The 21,706-nt window shown below is 37.6% G+C and overlaps 3 protein-coding genes across 8 annotated transcripts; all 3 read left to right on the top strand.

Annotated features, from left to right (window-relative positions):
- The first annotated feature begins 6,890 nt into the window (after nucleotides 1-6,890).
- LOC148848262 (eukaryotic peptide chain release factor subunit 1-3-like) lies at nucleotides 6,891-14,891 on the top strand. 6 transcript variants are annotated; one of them, XM_088949488.1, is made up of 4 exons: nucleotides 6,891-7,125; nucleotides 12,365-13,836; nucleotides 13,947-14,072; nucleotides 14,409-14,891. In XM_088949488.1, the coding sequence occupies exon 2, from the start codon at nucleotides 12,402-12,404 to the stop codon at nucleotides 13,710-13,712; it is 1,311 nt and encodes a 436-aa protein (XP_088805614.1). In that variant the 5' UTR covers nucleotides 6,891-7,125; nucleotides 12,365-12,401; the 3' UTR covers nucleotides 13,713-13,836; nucleotides 13,947-14,072; nucleotides 14,409-14,891. The 6 variants fall into 6 exon arrangements, with proteins under 6 accessions (XP_088805614.1, XP_088805613.1, XP_088805615.1 ...); XM_088949489.1 differs by lacking the exon at nucleotides 14,409-14,891 and adding an exon at nucleotides 7,828-9,043 and having other exon boundaries at nucleotides 6,961-7,125; nucleotides 13,947-14,357; XM_088949486.1 differs by lacking the exon at nucleotides 6,891-7,125 and adding an exon at nucleotides 7,200-7,415.
- A 2,000-nt stretch (nucleotides 14,892-16,891) lies between these two features.
- On the top strand, nucleotides 16,892-18,202 carry LOC148848261 (putative aquaporin TIP5-1). The gene is made up of 3 exons (XM_088951942.1): nucleotides 16,892-17,171; nucleotides 17,275-17,525; nucleotides 17,629-18,202. Exons 1-3 carry the CDS (start codon nucleotides 17,042-17,044, stop codon nucleotides 18,013-18,015), a joined length of 768 nt encoding a protein of 255 aa, XP_088808068.1. The 5' UTR covers nucleotides 16,892-17,041; the 3' UTR covers nucleotides 18,016-18,202.
- A 1,736-nt stretch (nucleotides 18,203-19,938) lies between these two features.
- Nucleotides 19,939-21,275, top strand: LOC148848260 (putative aquaporin TIP5-1). The gene is made up of 3 exons (XM_088951249.1): nucleotides 19,939-20,287; nucleotides 20,391-20,641; nucleotides 20,745-21,275. Exons 1-3 carry the CDS (start codon nucleotides 20,158-20,160, stop codon nucleotides 21,132-21,134), a joined length of 771 nt encoding a protein of 256 aa, XP_088807375.1. The 5' UTR covers nucleotides 19,939-20,157; the 3' UTR covers nucleotides 21,135-21,275.
- The last annotated feature ends 431 nt before the right edge of the window (nucleotides 21,276-21,706 follow it).

The raw sequence follows: 21,706 nt of genomic DNA, 5'->3' as shown, positions 1-21,706 counted from the left end.
TTAATCAATTTACAAATGGCTAAAACAAAACTAATCCAACATATTTTTTTTCTATTTACCCAAAAATTGATATAAATATATATATATTAAACGGAATTGTCTAATAGTTGCAAACACCTAAACAAAAACCATGACCTTCTGTTTAATTAATCCACACACATGATTATTGCCATGTCCCCATGCCCAAGGGTTTGTCACATTTGTGTCCTTATTTATGAGCGGTGGCATACTTTTTTTTTTCACTTGTAATAGTGGTTTTGGGTAGGGGTGGAAGGTGGAGTGGGGTCAGTGCATGTGATATCCACTGTCCTTATGACGGAGTCTATAGGACACGGGTTTGACTCCATACCTCATATAGATGGAAGGACGTGAATGATCATCTGAGTTATTGGATTTGGGCCATCGGTCATTTAACCTGTCTAGTTATATTATACACATGTCTAAATGGCACACCACTATTGTGTGGGGTGGGGATGGGCTACCCATGAAGCGAAAAAAAAAATGATAGGCCACTTAATAAATATTTCTGACAGAGTGTTCATTTAGAGGTATCTAAAAAGTCAAGATAAAGAGAAGTTTTAGATTTTGTAGTGATGAGTGGTTTTAGGCCCCGTTTGGTTCGTATGAATAGGGGTCTGGAATTGGAATCGAAATAGTCGGTTCGTATGAATAAGGGTCTGCAATTGGAATCAGAATTGACTATTTCGATTCCAATTGTTTGATTGAGTGAAATTAGAATCTCATTATTATTCTTGTTGGTAGGGCTGTTCAATAAGATACAAACTGATCAAATTGACCAATTTGGTCCGGTCTAACCTGAGTTGGTCGGTTTTTTTTAGCATCGGTCGGTTTAGGGTTACAAAAAACATAAACCGATGGTTTGGTTCGGTTTCAGTTTTTAACCGAATCGACTCAAACCAATTTAGATATATATTATATATATAATATATTTCAGCTTTATTTCAGAAATATACATATTATATATAAAAATTCTGATATATAAATTATCAGTTTTAATCTATCAAATCATTTTTAATTTCCAGGCATCTAGCATTTGCTTTCTTAGACTTGAATCGTTTATCGTTCACACCGAGAGAATCATTCACAAAAACCGATCCAAACTGAATCAAACCGACCAGGTTGGTTTTATTTAGTACTGGGTCAGTTTCAGTTTCATTTCTAGGTAAACCAACCATGTTGATTGGAAAAACGCCAGTAAACCGACCCAACCCGACCTGTGAACAGCCCTACTTGTTGGAAAGGCATTCCCTTCTCTTGGGAATAAAATCTCATTTATGTTGATTCCAATTCTTATTCTCATTTTTATTTGAATCAAGCAGAATATGGGAATAAACCATTTTGGTTTTGATTCCGATTCCAATTTCGGCTGCAAACCAAACGGACCCTTAGTTTTAGATGATTTTCCTATCATATCATTTGAGATATTCCATATCTAAGGTATAACTCCTAAAGTTAAAGGTGGACTTGTTGCCAACATATAATATCATGAATTCAATCGAACCTTGTGGTTGTGTTTAATTTGATAGAAATAAGAATGAAATAGAAAATTGAGGAAAGTAATTGTGGGAGACACTTTCACAAAATTCATTAGAACTTTGCCTCAATTTTCTTTTTTCTCTTATTTTCTTAAAAACCAAACACCGCCTCAAATATATGCCTAAAAACAGTCTCTCATGGTCTCAAATTTTATCGTTTTTTTTGTTTAGTAATTTCATAAGAAAATTATCTAAAACCTTCCTTTATTTTATAGACAACATCTAAAACTTTTCTTCACTTTTAAAAAAGTCCAAGGAAACCTGTCAAAAGTTGTTCTATAATTAAGATCATTTGATCTATTTTGTTTATCGCCCAATTAAAAAGAAAAATGTTGATCAATTAATTCAAATTACACTCACAATGAATTACATTGATTTGAATGTCCAATGGTATGCCCAAATCCAATTGTTAAACTTGAGTTGTCTCATGGTTGTTTAAGACCTAAACATTGACCATGTCGGTCATTTAATGTACACACCTCACATTGCTATGCCCTCATTCTCAACTGTGGAGATGTTATCAATTCACGGAGGGGATGAGCTGTGAAGGCGTATTCTGTGGGGAGCCCATCTATCTCTTTTTTTATGGATAAATTGTTACAACCTCTCTTGTAGTTTTTGAGACCGAATATGCTCCTCACATAGGGCGCCTCACACGCACATCCTATCATGCATTGGGAACATTTCCTGTACTTGCAAGTTATTTTTCATAGGAGATGTTCCCAATGCACGGTAAATGTGCATGTGAGGCACCCAAGTGTGAGGAGCAGATCCTGTTCCGAAGTGTTTGCCCTTCGATGAAACCACCCCTTAAGTTCGATAATTGTAATCATTCTGAACTTTTTTACATAATCACAAGTGGACCCTCTTTGCTAGAATCTCTAACTAGGGGTGTTAATTGGACTAGATTTGGTCCAATCCAATCCAGTCCAATGTGAGTTCATTATAAATGGGTTAGGTCTAATCCAATCCGATGAATACTTTGGACTATTTTGGACGGTTCCAATTTAATGTTTTGATCGTTAATTTGTTCAAATTCGTTTTAATTTACATTGGTTTCAACCTAAACCCGGTCCATTGACACCTATATTCTTATCTTATACCAATGGATCAGATATTGGCTTAATCCAACCCAATTCAATATAAATTTATTATGGATGGACCAAGTCTAATCTAATCTAATAAATACTTTGGACCAGATTGGTCCAATCCAAGGTTCAAAATATCGACACATTTTGGCTTGTATTGGCTGATACATATCGTATTGGGAGCTTCTCAGTACATCCATACAAATGGTGCATTGGGGTTTTAACCGGTTTAGGGGGTGGATGGACCTTAAACTAGCCCTTCTGAATCGGATTTGAAAAAAAAAACTAAAAAACTATAGATATAGCCCAATACACCTCTACCGATGTATTGGGCATATCAATATTTTGAACCTTGGTCCAATCCAATATGTCTTGTTGGTCCGTCCAATCCGTCCAAATTGATTTTGGACTGGATGGGTTCCAATCCGTAACTAGTCCATTGATACCCTTGTCTCTGACAAGAGGCATGAAATAGTTAATTTTGACCAAAATGTTTATTTTTTCAAAATTTCTCTTCATAACAATCGCTATTCCAAACCCTTTCAATCTTTTTTTTTTTTCAAAATTGATTTTATTCTTCAAATATGCCCTTTATATCAATCACTATATTTTTGACATTTTTGTACTTATTGGAGGATTCTGTCAGAGGAGGTCTACTTGCAACTATGTCAGAAAGTTTAGGAAAAGTGATTGCAATTACTAAACTTCAGGAGAGGTTTTAGCAACAGTCAGGAACTTCAGGAGAGGTTTCAATAATTTACCATTTTTTTTTTCATTTATAGATCATCCATCAGGCTGTCTTTGGTTGCAGTGCAATTTTATTTGAACTAGTACAAATATATGGGAGTGCAAATGAAAAGAATATAAATTCTTGTTTAATTCTGTTTTGGGTTTTGATTTATTCTACTTCAGGTCTTATTTTATTTCATTTATATTGCAATCAAACAAATAAGATAAATTTTTAAATAAAAATAAATCATAATTTTCACAAAAATAATTTGCACTACCACTATTTTGCATCGGTGCAAATAAATTTGCATTGCAAGCAAACACAGCCTTAAGGTTCGGTTTGAAAGGAATACAAACACAAATATATACCATACAAATACATACAAAATATATGATTTTACACTATGTATTTGCATTTATACTGCTTCCAAACTGAGTCTTAGCTCCATTTGAAAAGAATATAAATACAAATAAAGGTTTAGAAATATAAAATATAAGGCTTTGCACTGTAAGTATTTATATTTGCCCTAAGTGTATTTTTCTTCGGAGCAGGGTACATTTGAAGTCTGCTGACCTTACTACTATGGAGACTAAAAGTTGTTACCTCTATGGAGGGACGCTGACTGACCATATATATGAGCTATTGGGTCTCTTCGGCCATTTAAGGTGTTGCAGATATATCAGAAAACATGTTTGAATTGTTACACCAATAATAATTTTGTATTTTTGTGGGCAATTTATTGGTATATCTCTGGCAGGGGGGTCATTGGAGATTTAGTATATATCTAAAAGTAACGATAAGTTTTAGACTTCATGAATACAGTGAGGGGAGGTTTTAGATAATTTTCCCATTATTTATTATTTGAGATATTAATTTCTAATCCCATCTGAAGTATATATATATTTACTTTCAGGCTGCGTTTGACGTGTATTGCCTCATAAATGTTGTTTCAACTAGAAAAATATATGTGCGGGAAACATCAAATTTGATGTTTTAGTTTAATTTTAGGTAGAAATAATAATTTGTATTGATGAATTCAAAATGTTTTTTTGTAGAAAAATCACTCTCATACAAAATTGTATTGATCAACCCAAAATGCAATGACACCATACCAAAGGCCTCCATAGCTTGCCATATAAAATAGTGTAGAGGTGCAACTTAGATTGGGTTGAGATATAGTTAAATTTTCAATGCACCCAAAATGTGACCTGAACCCCATGTAATTGAAATTCTTCAAATTGTCGACTTGACTTGCAGTAGTGTTTTGAACCCACCATTATCCCGGTTGGTTGAATCATTAGAACCGTCACATTTCCACGATTTTGAGTCTAGTTCTACTAAGATCTAAGATTTTGGTAAAAAATTGTTGACCTGGTAAAAAATCATGTGACATAGTGACCTGGTCATAGGTTGCATGCTAAATGTGTATGTAAACTAACTTTCGAAGATCATAACTTTGCACTCCAATGCCTAACTGAAGTAGTCTTTTTTTTTTTTTTAATGTTGGGTAACTTTTTGAAATCTATGCTTCCCAAGGTGCCTTTCCCTACTATTTTTTGCAAAAACCTCACTTTTTTTGTCTCGAATTGCATTTTTAGCACTTTTTTATAAATAAAAAAATAATAAATAATAGTTAAATATAAAATAATGATTATATTACATGTAGAATATAATTATACATTATTTGTTGATAAAATATGTATTTATACCTATGCATATACATCTCCCTTGTCATTCATGAGTAGATGTTCCTAATACATGATGGTGGTGTTATGTGGGTAGGGATATAGTGGTAACAATTTGTGGTTTGCAGATCCCAAATAATCCGAATCTCATCTCCCAAACGCTCTTTACGCTAACCTCACAACACATCTCAGCCAAGGTTTAAAATTTTGATACGATACGCCCCATATCGGGTGTATCGTATTGTATCTTTGAAAAATAGATACAGGATACACATGGAAATTGAGTATCTCATCTTTTTTCATGTGTATCGAACCCATATTGGGGGTGTATCGGTAGCATATCAATGAAGAAGATACGACAAAAAACTAAAAAAAAAATAAAGGGGGAAAGCAAGCTTCTTTTCCCTGAAATAAGCTTCTTTCACTATAAAATGACTGAAACCCCAAGCCTTATTGCTAGAGTGCTAGATTTGCAAAAATTTGCAAGAAATAAGTGTGAATCGTTAATTTTTTTTGAAGATTTTTCAAATTTTGAAAAATATGACAAAAATAGGTAACTTTTTTTAATTTTTTATAATATCTTGTCATTTCTTTTTTTTTTTCTTGAATGTTGATCTACATTTCATACACTCAAAATCACATTTTTTTTTTATATTATCAATAGATTTTTGGAGATTTCATGAAGATATTTGGAGAAAATATAAATTAACAAAAAATTTAAAAATGTAATTTTTTTCTTTGCTTATAAAGACTAAATATCTTTTAGATCTCTGGATTTATCTATCATATCCATTGAGCAATTGAAAATTTTCTTTAATATATTTTTTTATTTTTTATATTTTTAGAATTAAAAAATAAATAATAATTAATTATATTTTATCATTCGGTCAGAACAATTGAATATATTATAATTCTATGGATGATTTATTATATCCGTAGACCAAATGAAATTCCTTCTTTAATAATATTTTTTTTTATTTTTTTAGAATTAAAAAAATAATTAATTAGTTATATTTTATCATTTGATCACAATGATTGAATATATTATAATTCTATGGATCATCTATCATATCCACAAAACAATTGAAATTTCTTCTTTAATGACTATTTTTTTAATATATTAAATAATGTTTATTTATATTTTATAAATTTTGGAAATAAATAATAAATAATAAATATTTATTAATTATAGTTTCACTTAAAAGTTGTGTCAATGCATGTTTTATGGTTGGATAGGTGAGTTGGGTTTTTTCATTCCATAAAACATTAAAACTTAAGATTATAAATTATAAATTATAATTAAGCATGGGATATTTAATAAAATTATAATTAACTATAATATATTTTTTCATAAAACCATTAAAATAGGTTTTATATTTAGTTTTATTGATACAGTTTTTATGCTTTATTAAAGTATTTATAGTATTTCCAAGCTTATCTTAGTTTTTTTTTTATATAGATATGTATCCAAGACGTATCCTGATAAGTCTCTTAAAATTACCTTTTTATACAATTAACGTCTCCAATACATTACAACTTAATCTCAGCATGCTTTCGGAACATCTCTCTAAGACGGGAGATGTTAGCGATTCACGGCTGCAATATGTGTGAGGTTGGCGTGAGAACAACGGTTCTCGGAGAAGATAGGCCCAATGGGCATTCTGACATGACAATTCAGAATTGAGGAGATGAGTACTAGCCCAACACCTAAAAGAACTCCAGTCCACCTACCCAAATGGGGCTCGGGATATTTTGGCCCGGCCCGTTCAGAGGCCCAAAATGTGGCAGCCCACCCAACCCAAAGGATGGATCGGGTCTATTCGTGAGGAGAGGAACAAAAGGCCAAGACAAATTGGACAGTTGGACTCAGGCTAGATACCCCATACCTCCAATCAGCCGAAGGGAAGCAATTAGACAAGAGTGAGTGACAGACCAAGGGGAACAGATTCAGTGCGGGCCGTATTTATCTCCCACTTGGACCTTCTTCCTCAGAGGCATCTCTGAATTAGGGTTTCCTCTTAACCGCTTGAAAGGAAAAACCCTAGTCTCGGAAACTCTCGGATCAGGTATATCTATATCTTCTTCCCTAATTATAGATTTGTTTTTTCTTTTTGACTAGCTGATGATATCTGCTCGACATGGATTATAGAATTTAGGTTCTGTTATCAGCTGTCTTTAGTTTATAATAGCTTGATCTATGCGGATATGCGTTTGAGGTCTTTACCGTTGTTTGGTTTTGTGATATATCTATTTGGCTTCAATTCCTGTTTTTGTAAGCTGGGGTTTGTTTTGATTAGTTTATGATCTCAACCGTTGCGTGTCTGTGTCTTGGAGTTTCTGATTCCTGGTTAACCCGGTGCGTTTGCGTATCAGTGTCTTGGAGTTTATTTGTGGTTCGATCGCTTTGAGGAATTTACCATTTTTAAACCATCTGTTTGTGTGCGCGCTTGGGCGCGCATGTTTGGTTGATTTGGGGTTTTAATGCTTCAAGGACGTGCTACTTTTGAATTGTTGATTTTTATAATTTTTATGTGATGATTATTGAACTTGAGAATTTGTTCCTTGACACAAGATGGTTCCGTCCGTAGGCTAACTGCTATGTTTGTACTTATAACCGTTGCGGATTTTTGCTTCACCGGTGTTTCATTTGAGTCGTGTTTATTGCACTTATATATATATTTCCCAATTAGTTTCTATCAGTAATCTACAACTTCCACTTTTCTATGCTAAACACCAGTATTTTTAGAGCTCAGGTCTGATGTCCACAGGTGCTGTAAGCCAAAGCTATGTTTCTTATGAGCTAAAGGCATCTCTCCAGATGAGCGATTAACACCCTTCTGTTGCATGGGTTTCAAAGTCCTACGAAGCTGGCCAGTTGCCCAACTTCAATAAGCAACTCAGCATTGGCTTACAGTGTTTTTGTTCACCGCAGATCTACACTCATATGCTCATGTTGCCCGTTACATTATGATTTTTGCATTATTACTTTATTAGTCTTTCTATTATCTATTTTTTAGTGTTATCATTTATTCTGAATTAGGTCTAATATTTTCTTGCTGCTTTTGTTTTGGGCTATGGTGTCATGTTTGCCTTTTATTATTTATAAATAGAGTATAATCTCAGTAGCATAGTCCCAATGGTATTGCTTACCATTTTGTCTTTTTATTGAATCTCACACACTCCCTCTCTGCCCCCCCTCCCCCCCACCAAATTCTTAAGCATGTTGTTTTAAATGAATTACTGTTCAAGATTGTTGATCATTAAGTATTTATTGGCTTTAATCTGGTTTTGTTGAGAATATATATCAATCATAAGGGAATATTTGAAAAAATTATATAAAGGGCCATTACCCAAATGTTGGTCCTAGTTATCAGGGGTCTTGGAAGGGGTAGACTTATTATGGTCCTAACCATTGGCAATTTTTCACGTAAAGTGGCCGCCCTCAGAGTCTGAGATGTTACCATTATACCATATAATGATTAATGACTCCTTCTGAAAACAATTTTATGTCTGACTTATAATGTGGAGATACTTTTGCCTGATATTAATGGTGGTAACCATTAATTAGACAAATTTGAAGAAGAGAAGTGGAAGAGTGATCTGCATGAATATGCTTCTGTAGTTGGAATATCTCATTGCAGAAAGGCCCTGGGATTATAAAGGATGGAATGGGAATAGTCAATGGTGGTATTCTATCCCAATCTATTTAGGAGTATGGATTGAGAAGGATGGGCAGGGGATTAAGGTACAGTAAGTGTAGTATGCAGTTGGGTGGTACCAAACCTTTCACTTGGCTATGGAGGGAAGTTTCAGCAAGCAGGTCTGGTCTGTTATATTTACCTGAGCCGACAAGTGCAAATCCTCAATGCAGAATATTATTCAGAGCATCCCAGAATATAAAAAACTACCAATCATTAAGGTGTAGGACCCTTGCAGATTTCCCTAACAGCATAGAGAGACTTGGGAAGCTCAGACCTGGTCAAGGTCTGAACAAGTAACACTCAACTAGTTATTTTTTTTCCTCCTTTCTTTCTTTCTATCTATGAGTTGCCATGTGAACAGGTGTTTACTTATGAGACTAGTTCAAAAGGCTTGCATTAGTTATCTGCTAGTTGATGAAACTTAAAAGTTATGCACTATTTTGTATGATCTTCCGGGGTTTTGAAAAATTTTACTTTTGAGTATGTGTTTCTAATTTGTTATTATTTATTTATTTCATGCATGTTGAGCCTTTAATTTTTATAATTCTTTAAGACAATTTAATTAATCTCCACTTCTATGATGATTGGAATATGAAGTAGTGTCTCAACTGTAAGATTTGGATTTATGCTTTTTTTAAGCTAAGAATAAATTTTAGATGCATGGGTTGTGTTTGTTTTTACCTACTAGATGGCTTCAACATATTGTACATTACATATTCCTTGAATTAAGAAAGTTAGATTATACTAGCTTTTAAAGAAATATAACCTTTGATTGCTAGTAGTTCAGAAGCTAAAAATTAATGTTAAAGTGTCGTGCATAAAGGACTATATTATGATGATACCCCGAAAAGAGCATATTGCAATGGCAATGTGGTTTCTTGGTTCCAATATGATACTTTATTTAGGTTTTTAATTAGATTTATTTGATGTGAATATTTATTGAGAACTGGAAGAGATTGCACATGACCTTCAGTATGCCAAGAAAATGTAAAAACTTATGGTGCCATAATTTTCCCTCTGTAATACTTTGTCTTTAACTCTCATTTTCCCATCAAGAGCCAAGGCAAGCACAGTTTATGAGAGATGGAGATCTGTTAACAGACACAGCACAGTAGTTTCTGGAGGTTTTTGCTTTCTCTCCATTGGATATAGGAGTTCTAATCTGGATCTATTGTATAACATTAGGATTGAAGGCTTAGGCCTTTCATAAACCATCCTCAACACATGCAACTATATGCAGATGTGTAAAGACATGCGGATGATCCATCAGGCATGCAAAAGCACTAGCTTATAGATTCATGTTTAGCAATGTTGTAAGACTTGGACTGTTCATCAAACAGGAAAGGCTACTTGGTCGTGGGTCAAGCAGTTCAACCATTGGGTTGACCCAGTGACCCATTATGTCACACACACACATGTATATAATATCTTATATACTTTAACATGTGAATCATCTTTGTAGCCACTTTTTTTCCTAATCTCCATTCAAGTGATTCAGGTTCAAGTCTTGCATGAGCATTAAAGAAGCAAAAAATAAACGCAAATGATGTTGTGGATTAATGGTAATATGCAATTCTTTGTAAACAGGAGGTGAGTTCAATTCCCTTCATTATCATTTTACAATGTATGATGAAGCAGTGACCTGGGTGGATGGGTCGTTGAAAGCTGGTTAGGTAACTAAGATCTAGCTGGTTTTAAACAGTTTGGCTCGGTTAACAGTGGATCAGACTGTCTCTTGGAAAAAAACTAAAAACCAGAATTTAAAAACCAAAATTCCCTCCAGTTCTCTAGTCTGACAGTCTTACTGCCCAGTTTGATCCAAGTATTACAGCATTGGTCATTTGGTTGATTGAAACCTCCCACCTTTACCAAAAGAAGGCCTTTTGATCATATTCTCAATGACCATTACTGTTAACATTTATTGATGGTTAACTAGAGACACTGATTTCTGGTCTTGGAAATGTACCGAGCCATGTAAGAAAAAGTGATCTGTTGCAGGTTGAAGGGGCTAAAAGGGTTAAGGTCAGACTAAAAAGGGGATGGGTTGAAGTAGTAAGAAATGATTTAAGCTCTCATTCTTTAACAATTTCAATGACATTAAACAGAATGGAATAGCAAAACAGGATTCATCTAGACAACCCCATATGGTTGGAATAAGGGTTAGCTGGTGATGATAATTGATAATGAGGATGAGGACAAGGATGGAAAATCCTATAGTAACTCACTTATTGAAGAAAGAGCGATTGAAACTTAAAAAGTGAATCTTTAGACATTTTTATTTTATTCTTGAATCTTTTCTCTATTTCTGTTTACTATAAAATTTATTCTTTAGTAGTCAGCAAAGCTCAGATTTTAGATATAGAGATCAAATTTTTTGCCTTGTTGTAGTAGTTTAGGACCCAGGAGAAGCCCATGCTTTTGCAATGTGGTAATCTTGGATACTATTTAGGAAGACCTTTTTAAAGTATTTTTGTATTTTTGAAAGTAAAACATAGTTTGAAAGTACATTTGGCATTCGGGTGTGCCTATATTCAAAAGTATATGTTGGTAAAAGTAGTACATTAAAGCATAAAAAATGAAGTTAGAATTCCTGGTTTTGAGCTTTCGTCAGCATTTTTACTTATGATTTTAAGAAGTCATTTGTTTCTCACATGCTACCTTTTTTTGTTTGTCTTCTACCCTTTCTATTCCTCGATGAGATGCTACATGGCAGAAAGATCTTTAAGTAGGAAAAAGCATAGTTGCATGCAGTGTGGCGCAACTATTGATGCTCTGTGGGCTGTGGCAAACTTGTGAATGACACGTCACATTTTGGAAGTATAAAAATAGTACCATACTACCATATCACATGTATGCCACATGACACATTTGATGTAGCCATGTGTCCTTTAGAGACTTCCAAATTGCATTGTTGAATAGTTGACATCTGCATGGTCTAATGTCAAAGCATGGAAGTGAATTACTCTATCCACATACTTATCCATGCTTTTCATAGTGAAAAGCATGGTCTGCAAACTCATTTTACTAAATGGGTTTCACAGTACAAAGTAAATAGTAAAAGCCTGCTTTGGCTGAAACGAGGCCTTCTCCCTGATGCTCTATTCCTTGGGCTCAAGGTTCAAAGTATTGATGCAACTCTGTGTATCAGCAGAGGTGTATTGGTACTAAACCTTGTGCTTTTATATTTTTTAATTTTTTTTTTCAAAAGTTGGTTTTTATATATATTTTTATATGTATTTTTAATTAAAAAAGGGGTTCCGGAAACCACATGTAAACAGGTGTTTTGGAACCCAAAAGATATGATTCGATATACTTGATACGGGGCGTATCATATCGATACTTTCAACCTTGCTTAGGCTCCATTTGATTCCAAAATTAAATTATTTTTGTCTGATCCTGCTTGTTTCTCATAGATCAGAATGTTTAGGGTTGAAGTATGTCATAGTATGATTGATAAAAAAAAAAGTATGTCATAGTATGATTAGTTGAAATATGTTGTAAATTTTTTTCCTGCCTTCCAGTGTAAATTTCTCTGGTTCTCTTTATTCATGTGTGTAGGCCTTGTAACATGCAACTTGAATTGATTATATGTTTGTGCTTGCAGCTCCTTGTCTTGTTTTTTCTTGTGCTTACCAATTAAAATGGCTGATGGTCATGAAACTGATAAGAATATTGAGATATGGAAGATCAAGAAATTGATCAAGGCACTGGAAGCTGCAAGAGGTAATGGTACCAGCATGATCTCACTTATTATGCCCCCACGTGATCAAATATCTCGAGTTACTAAGATGTTGGGTGATGAATTTGGAACTGCTTCAAACATCAAAAGTAGGGTTAACCGCCAGTCAGTATTGGGCGCCATTACCTCTGCTCAGCAGAGGCTGAAGCTTTATAATAAGGTTCCACCAAATGGATTGGTTCTGTACACTGGAACAATTGTTACTGAAGATGGGAAGGAAAAAAAGGTAACAATTGACTTTGAGCCTTTCAAGCCCATAAACGCATCACTCTACCTCTGTGATAATAAGTTCCACACTGAGGCCTTGAATGAACTCCTGGAATCTGATGATAAATTTGGGTTTATAGTCATGGATGGAAATGGGACCCTTTTTGGGACATTAAGTGGAAACACGCGTGAGGTTCTCCACAAATTCACTGTTGATCTCCCAAAAAAACACGGAAGAGGAGGACAGTCTGCTCTGCGTTTTGCCCGTCTTCGTATGGAGAAACGGCACAACTATGTGAGAAAGACAGCTGAGCTTGCCACACAATTCTTCATCAATCCAGCTACCAGCCAGCCAAATGTTGCAGGGTTAATACTGGCTGGGTCAGCTGACTTCAAGACAGAGCTGAGCCAGTCAGATATGTTTGATCCCCGTCTCCAGGCCAAGATACTTAATGTGGTTGATGTTTCTTATGGAGGGGAGAATGGGTTCAATCAGGCAATTGAACTATCCTCTGAGATCCTATCCAATGTTAAGTTCATTCAGGAGAAGCGCTTGATTGGGAAGTACTTTGAAGAAATCAGCCAGGATACCGGGAAGTATGTTTTTGGTGTGGATGACACACTGAAAGCACTTGAAATGGGTGCTGTTGAAACACTTATTGTGTGGGAAAGTCTGGACATTAACAGGTATACCCTAAAAAATAGCTCCACTGGTGAGATTGTCATAAAGCACCTGAACAAGGATCAAGAGGCTGATCAAAATAACTTCCGGGATCAAGCCACTGGTGCAGAATTGGAGGTTCAGGAGAAGATGTCACTACTTGAGTGGTTTGCTAATGAGTACAAAAGATTTGGTTGCAGTCTTGAGTTTGTTACCAACAAATCACAAGAAGGGTCTCAGTTCTGCAGGGGATTTGGTGGTATTGGGGGAATCCTTCGCTACCAGCTTGACATGAGGTCATTTGATGAGATTTCTGATGATGGAGAAATTTACGATTCTGATTAGCAATCAATCAACCCTTACTCAGTGCTGGTGCAGAAGGAAACTCTAAACGACTGCACCGGGTATGTGAGTCAATTGCACTCGCCACTGCTATTCTATTGCTCACGAGGTTAAACAGAACATTGAGGTTTGCTGCTTCATCCTTTCCTCTGCATTTCACTATTACACTCCTTAGCATTATGTCCAAGAATTAAATGGTTTCTAATTGGGTCTTTTTCCCTTCTTTCTGGGTAGCAGGAGCTTGTCTGTTTTCTGGAATGGATGGTACGTAGTATGGTTCTGTGGTATTTCCGTATTTGGCGATGGTTTTTGCTGGACGAACAAAATTACAGTATTTTTTTGCTGGGTTGGAGGAGATTATAGGTAATAGGATTACTTTTGTTACAGTGTCATGATCCATTAGACACTTGCATCAGTATCTCGAAACCTTTTCCTTTCACTAGTTTATGTTATACTAGTAACATAGTTCAAACACTACTAGTAACAACATATTTCACCTTGGAGTCTCGCCTCTTTGTTCTCATTTGTCTTGAGTTGAAGCGTGATGTTTCTCCTTATCTTGGGGGGGAGCCATAAAGAGTTCTGAAAAGTAGTAAATGTTTAAGTTAATGCAGCCTATGTTGATTGGTTTGTTTCGGATTCTACAAATTTCAAAGCCAGCATCTGATGATTCTAATCATTTAATACTTTAATGGATAGACTTTGTGGATCGCTCAAATTTCGAAGGCAGCTTGAGTTACGAGTCTAATGACTAATCGTTTGAGGGCGGTTTGTGAATCATCGCTAGCCATTCCACTATCTGATCCGAATCCGGATAACCTGTACTCTCGGTCATGCACATTTTTGGCACGGGTTCTAACTTCATACATGTGAGACGTGACAGTGTGCAATTTTTATAAGCATGAGTGAAACGCGTAAGTAGAAAACCGAGAAGCTGATGAACGAGATTACTGTTTCTCGCTGCAACTCCTATGGTCAAGTTAGAACTTGAGGTCGTTCACTTTATTTGGCCAAGTTAAAAGCACAAGATTGTTTTATCCTACAGGTTGCATCTTTCTGCTATTTCTAGGCACTGCTGTGCCTTACTTTATATTATCATTCATGTTTCAATTTGATTCTCCTGTAATACAAAACAAAAGGAGCAGTTAATGCACGGATATGCTCATTTTCTCCTTGTTCTAAGTTTCAATTTCTCTATCGATTCCTTTCTGCACGAAAAAACTATGGCTTCTTCATCCTCATCTTTCTTGTTTCTCCTTTTTCATCTCCCCCTTCTCCTTCATTTGTTCATTACCATATGTCAAAACCATCACCGTTACAATCCCCCTCATCATTAAAGAACAACCTATCTCTAGATCCATGGCAAAAGGGCATCATTTTGTTTCCGACTCTTTAACCAGAGCCAAACATATCAGAAAGACCAGGAATCCATCCCACTAAAGCCCCTCTTTTTCCCCTGATTACGTAGGCTACTCCATTCCTCTCAGCTTTAGCATTCCCCCCAAGGGTCCAGATGGTCTAGGCTCGAGCTTGGGGTGGATCAGGTGGGTCAGGTGGGTCTTATCCGGACTTGGGTGGGTTTTAAAGAATTGTAAATGTATTTCTGTATAACTATCTTTTATTAGGATTTATGACCTAATTTAAAAGTAGAATTGAAGTGCAAATTTCATTTACAAATGTATATACAGATTTCATACGTATGCACATGCATATATTACTGGGTCAGCCAGGCTCAGATTACCCAAGGTCTCAACTTAAGCTGACAGATTTGATCCTCACAGAATTATCCCCACCTAAGCCCAACCTAATTTTAAGTCAGGCCCAAATTTACTGTCCCGTTCATTATTCTGAAGCCCAAAAACTCAGACCCAACCCAAACAAAAAACTCAGGTTGGGCTGACCAAGTTGCATCCCTAAGTTGCACACGCACCACATTCAACGACTAGGCAGGTATAGGAGTTCAGATTTTGTCCAAACAAAATCTGTCCTTACACCACCCTCACAGTCCTTGCAGCCGTGCATTAGGAACATCTTATTTATACTTTTCTATTCATGGGGAGATATTCTCAATGCATGGCTGTAAGGGATGTGAGGACATCTGGGCACAAGTTATGTGATGAAGCCTTGTCCATGTCTCCATAAGTCATTTACCTGGATAAATGCATTTATTAACACTTAATAAGTGCATTTACTAGTGTTCTTTTATTCTTTAGATAAAATTATATAGTGACTGTTTTATCCAAAACAAAAGTGACATTATTGAAAGGACAATATTATCCTATCACATATTAACAATTTTCAGCAGAAATGGATAAGAAATTTATTCAAAATTTCAGGAGGTTATTATTTACCAAAGTAAATGAACCACTCGGAAACTATTTTTTTCACAGAACTCACTAACACCAAAATACTAATATGGGTTTATTTATTTTCTATGGAACCACCAAATTATTTGGCCCCAATTCTCGAAAACCGAACGGGACCATAATGGAGGAAGCAAGAATGCCAAGAAGTGAAACAGTGGGACCATACTCAGTTGGGGAAGGTTTGTCACCGTTGTTTACTATTCGGAGATGTGAACAGTTGCTTTTGCCCTTATTTGATATTTTTTCAAAAAATGTATTCTATTTTGAATATTATATTAAAATTTTATTTTTATTGATATTTAAGGGCCAAAAGTTGCCCTTTTCGGCAATAACCCTTATTAACCATGCGACAGACACTGTCGGAACTTGAGTACCCCAAGCCAGTTTGGTTCAGGTAGGCACGAGCCGCACGACGTTGTAAACATGTTAAATGAACACTTTTTACAACTATTAAAATATTTATTAAGTGCTCAACGTGCTTACTTTCATGTGCTTATTATCCCGTCCCACCCCAGGAAACTGAATTCAGCAATTCGTAATCTGGGAACTATACGGATCACTGACGTGTTCATTCCTGATTGGGCTTCGTAGCCCATTGTACATGGCGGGGTCGAGAGGGATAACATGCGCAATTTCAAAAGAGGCCTGCCTGCCAACTGGCTCTTCTGAAAACTGACGACTAAAGATGGCACGTCACTTTGGCAGTTAAAATCAGAATTCATGAACCTGTGCTTCGGACTCTAGAGAGCGTTGCGCCCCTTTGTTTCACAATCTTGGGTGCTCTATATAAACACTATCCTCAATCCTCAGTTCCTCGCCCTCGCACTGATAAACCAACAGAAGAATCTCCAATTACATTCACCGACTCTGATTCCTTCCTTTCTTCCTTCCATTTAAGAATCTCCTATCACATTAACCGTGATTCCTTCCAGATTTATTCATTTCTTTACCGATAAAACATACAAAATGGCTTCGACGATGCTAGGCGCCCGTCTCCGGCAGTCTGTAACTCCTTCTGCCCTTCGATCATATCTAGCCGAGTTCATCTCCACATTCCTCTTTGTCTTCGCTTCTGTCGGTTCCTCTATGTCTTCCCGTGAGTCTTTCAGTACTCTTGCTTTACCATTCCTCGCTAATCACAGACAATACAACTGGAAACCCAAACTAATTTGAATCGATTTGTTATTTCTCGTTAACAGGCAAGCTAATGCCGGATGCGTCGTCCTCTCCCTCTGCTCTGGTGGCCATCGCCGTTGCTAATGCATTTGCACTATCGTCAACAGTTTACATCTCTGCTAACATCTCAGGGGGCCACGTGAATCCCGCTGTGACCTTTGGGATGGCCGTTTGCGGGCGCATCAGCGTCTTGACAGCCATGTTCTACTGGGTTGCACAGTTGCTGGCTTCCACCATGGCATGTCTGCTCCTGAGGGTGGCTAGCGCCGGACAAGTGAGTAAAGTTTTCTTCTATATACAAATCTAATATTAGATAGATAGCCATTTCCGTTCCTTTCTCAAGAGGGAAAAAGAGGATTAATTGGTGGTTGTTGCAGGCGATTCCGAACCATGCGATAGCGGAGGAGATGACCGGTTTCGGAGGAGCTGTGGTGGAGAGTGTGATAACGTTTGCTTTGGTATACACGGTCTACGCTGCCGGAGACCCGAGGAGAGGTTCTTTTGGTGTCATCGGCCCCGTTGCGATCGGGTTAGTTGTGGGAGCCAATGTTTTGGCCGCGGGACCGTTCACGGGTGGATCCATGAACCCGGCGTGTTCATTCGGGTCAGCTCTCATCAGCGGGAATTTCAAGAACCAAGGGGTTTATTGGGTCGGACCCTTGATCGGGGCAGCGATTGCTGGCCTTGTCTATGACAATGTGATGTTCCCTCAGCTTCCTTCGGATTCATCTCATGGTGTGGTGGAGGTAGTTGTGGGGGTATAACTAGATGACACATGCATGTAACAGAAATTTCGTTTTTTTTAAGCCCCGAAATTTCTTCAATTAGCTGATCTAATATGAAGCCAAATTGATGATAATGTGCTTATGCACAGACTACAACAATATTCAGCCATTTCTATTTTGGTATTAAAATAGGACCCATTGTAATGGGTGGATCCATATTGAAACAGATCGAATTCGGGTCATCTTGATGGATTTAGATTTGTTAGTGAATTAGGATAAAGAATATACCAATATGGCAATCCAACGAGGCTTCAGGGGTTCAACAGCAGCAGGGTGTGAATTTTAATGAATAAATAAAAGCTAGTAGCAGCTTTAGATAATATTGAAAACCCAAGTCCAAACTTCTACGCTTTGACATTCAGCAATTTATCCGGATCTCTCTCTTCCTCCTGAATCCTCTTACATGTACTACCAACAAACGCTCTCCACAGTCCACACTGTCCCAACCAGTCATTACATACTGTCCCGTGTGTAAGGATGTGGGAACAAGTAGAGAGTAGCATATCCGAAACCGGGAGATATTGTCAATGTGCAATTGTAGTGGCCGGTTGGGACAGTCTTGCGAACATCTGTGCAGCTGCAATGTGTTATAAAATGGATAGTCAGCCAGGCTCAGATTATCCAAAGTCTCAACGCAGAGATCAGATTTGGTCCTCACACAATCATCCTCACCTAACCCCAACCTAAATTTAAGTCAGGGCCAAATTTACTCAGCATTCCTAAGTTGCATACGTACCACATTCAACCACTAGGCAGGATGTCCAAACAAAATCTGTCCTTACACCATCCTCATAATCCTTGCAGTTTATTTATATTTTTCTATTCATGGGAAGATATTCTCAATGTGGACTCACTATCACCAAGATACTAATATGGGTTTATTTATTTTCTATGGAGCCACCAACTTATGTAGCCTCAGTTATCGAAAAACGAACGGGGCCATAATGGAGGAAGCAAGAATGCTAAGAAGTGAAACAATGGGAGCATACTCCGAATGGTGTGCTGTAAACATGTTGGATAGCCCCAAACAACATTTGTTACGATGCTAGCTGAAACAACAAAATCTAAACCTTTGCTCACATTTCCACCATAACAAATCAAAGGCTTTTATAAGGGCAAAAATATTGTTCACCTCTTTCCTCCTCGGAATGGTGAACAACGGTGGCAAACCTCCTCTCTCTCTCTCACTCCTTCTCCCTCTCCGCATCTAAATTGTTCCAAACTCAAAGCAGAGCAGAGATTTTGTTCTATTTGACTCAGTTTGCCATAGACGGTAAGCCAACAAATCTGGCACACTCAAGTGCGACAAATGTCCTATGAGTTATTTGTGTTTACTATGCGCTTCCTCTCTCTCTCTCTCTCTCTTTGGAACAACTCATATGTGAAGAAGAAGAAGAAGAAGAGAGAGTGAGATCGAAGATGGGGAAGGTTTGTCACCGTTGTTGTTTATCATTCCATGGAGAAAGGAAGTGAACATTAATATTTTTGCCGTTAATTAACTATTGTAGAGATTATATTAAAAATTTATTTTATTGATATTAGGGGCCAAAAATTGCCCTTTTCGGCAAGAACCCCTTTTTGTTGTAACTAAGCCTGTTGCCGGTTGACCTGACGGGCCGGCCCGGTCCCTGAACGGGCTTGAACACACATATGGGAACGCGGGCTTAACCTCGGGCCAATTATCCCGGTCCGCAATAAATTGAGCCAGGCTCGGGCTCGGGCTATACAAATTTTCATTAATGAAAATAAGAACCCGACCCAAGCCCGGCCCAGCCCAGCCCATAAACAGGTCTAGTTTTAACCCTGTGACATTGTCTGAACTCAGGACTCAGGCCAGTTCGTATCAGTTAGGCTACAAAGTTGTAAGTGCTTATTTAACGTTTGTTGTGCTTATTACATCGCGTCCCACGACTCACACCCCAGGCTATGAAACAGAATCATCAGCAAATACGTCAGCAATTCGTAATCTGGGAACTATACGGATAACTGACGTAATTTCCGATTGGGCTACGTTCACTGACTCTGATTCCTTCCTTTCTTCCTTCCATTTAAGAATCTCCTATCACATTAACCGTGATTCCTTCCAGATTTATTCATTTCTTTACCGATAAAACATACAAAATGGCTTCGACGATGCTAGGCGCCCGTCTCCGGCAGTCTGTAACTCCTTCTGCCCTTCGATCATATCTAGCCGAGTTCATCTCCACATTCCTCTTTGTCTTCGCTTCTGTCGGTTCCTCCATGTCTTCCCGTGAGTCTTTCAGTACTCTTGCTTTACCATTCCTCGCTAATCACAGACAATACAACTGGAAACCCAAACTAATTTGAATCGATTTGTTATTTCTTGTTAACAGGCAAGCTAATGCCGGATGCGTCGTCCTCTCCCTCTGCTCTGGTGGCCATCGCCGTTGCTAATGCATTTGCACTATCGTCAACAGTTTACATCTCTGCTAACATCTCAGGGGGCCACGTGAATCCCGCTGTGACATTTGGGATGGCCGTTTGCGGGCGCATCAGCGTCTTGACAGCCATGTTCTACTGGGTTGCACAGTTGCTGGCTTCCACCATGGCATGTCTACTCCTGAGGGTGGCTAGCGCCGGACAAGTGAGTAAAGTTTTCTTCTATATACAAATCTAATATTAGATAGATAGCCATCTCCGTTCCTTTCTCAAGAGGGAAAAAGAGGATTAATTGGTGGTTGTTGCAGGCGATTCCGAACCATGCGATAGCGGAGGAGATGACCGGTTTCGGAGGAGCTGTGGTGGAGAGTGTGATAACGTTTGCTTTGGTATACACGGTCTACGCTGCCGGAGACCCGAGGAGAGGTTCTTTTGGTGTCATCGGCCCCGTTGCGATCGGGTTAGTTGTGGGAGCCAATGTTTTGGCCGCGGGACCGTTCACGGGTGGATCCATGAACCCGGCGTGTTCATTCGGGTCAGCTCTCATTAGTGGGAATTTCAAGAACCAAGGGGTTTATTGGGTCGGACCCTTGATCGGGGCAGCGATTGCTGGCCTTGTCTATGACAATGTGATGTTCCCTCCTCAGCTTCCTTCGGATTCATCTCATGGTGTGGTGGAGGTAGTTGTGGGGGTATAAGCCCCGAAATTTCTTTAATTAGCTGATCTAATATGAAGCCAAATTGATGATAATGTTTATGCAGAGTACAACAATATTCAGCCATTTCTATTTTGGTATTAAAATAGGATCCATTGTAATGGGTGGATCCATATTGAAACAGATCGAATTCGGGTCATCTTGATGGATTTAGATTTGTTAGTGGAATTAGGATAAAGAATATTGCCAACACACCAGCAGGGTATGAATTTTAATGAATAAATAAAAGCTTATAGCCTCTTTAGATAATATTGAAAACTCAAGTCCAAACTTCTACGCTTTGACATTCAGCAACCGGATCCTGAACAGGGGCAAATTAGTGTCGAGCAGAAGTTTAAAATATAAAGACATGAGACCCATGTGTGCCCAGGGCTACAGGGAATCCGGGTCTCTCTCTTCCTCTTGAATCCTCTTACATGTACTACCAACAAACGCTCTCCACACTGTCCCAACTCCCAACCAGTCATTACAAATATCTCCTCCTCATGTATGACAAGGGAGGCCTCCAGATCTGCTACCCACTATTATATGTCCCGTGTGTAAGGATGTGGGAA

This window comes from Nelumbo lutea, chromosome 6 (genome assembly GCF_056320005.1).
Source record: "Nelumbo lutea isolate HS-2025 chromosome 6, American lotus-T2T, whole genome shotgun sequence".
In the NCBI taxonomy this organism is placed as follows: Eukaryota; Viridiplantae; Streptophyta; class Magnoliopsida; order Proteales; family Nelumbonaceae; genus Nelumbo; species Nelumbo lutea.
The sequence above is the reverse complement of the archived record's forward strand: the minus strand, read 5'-3'. Positions and strand labels throughout refer to the sequence as shown.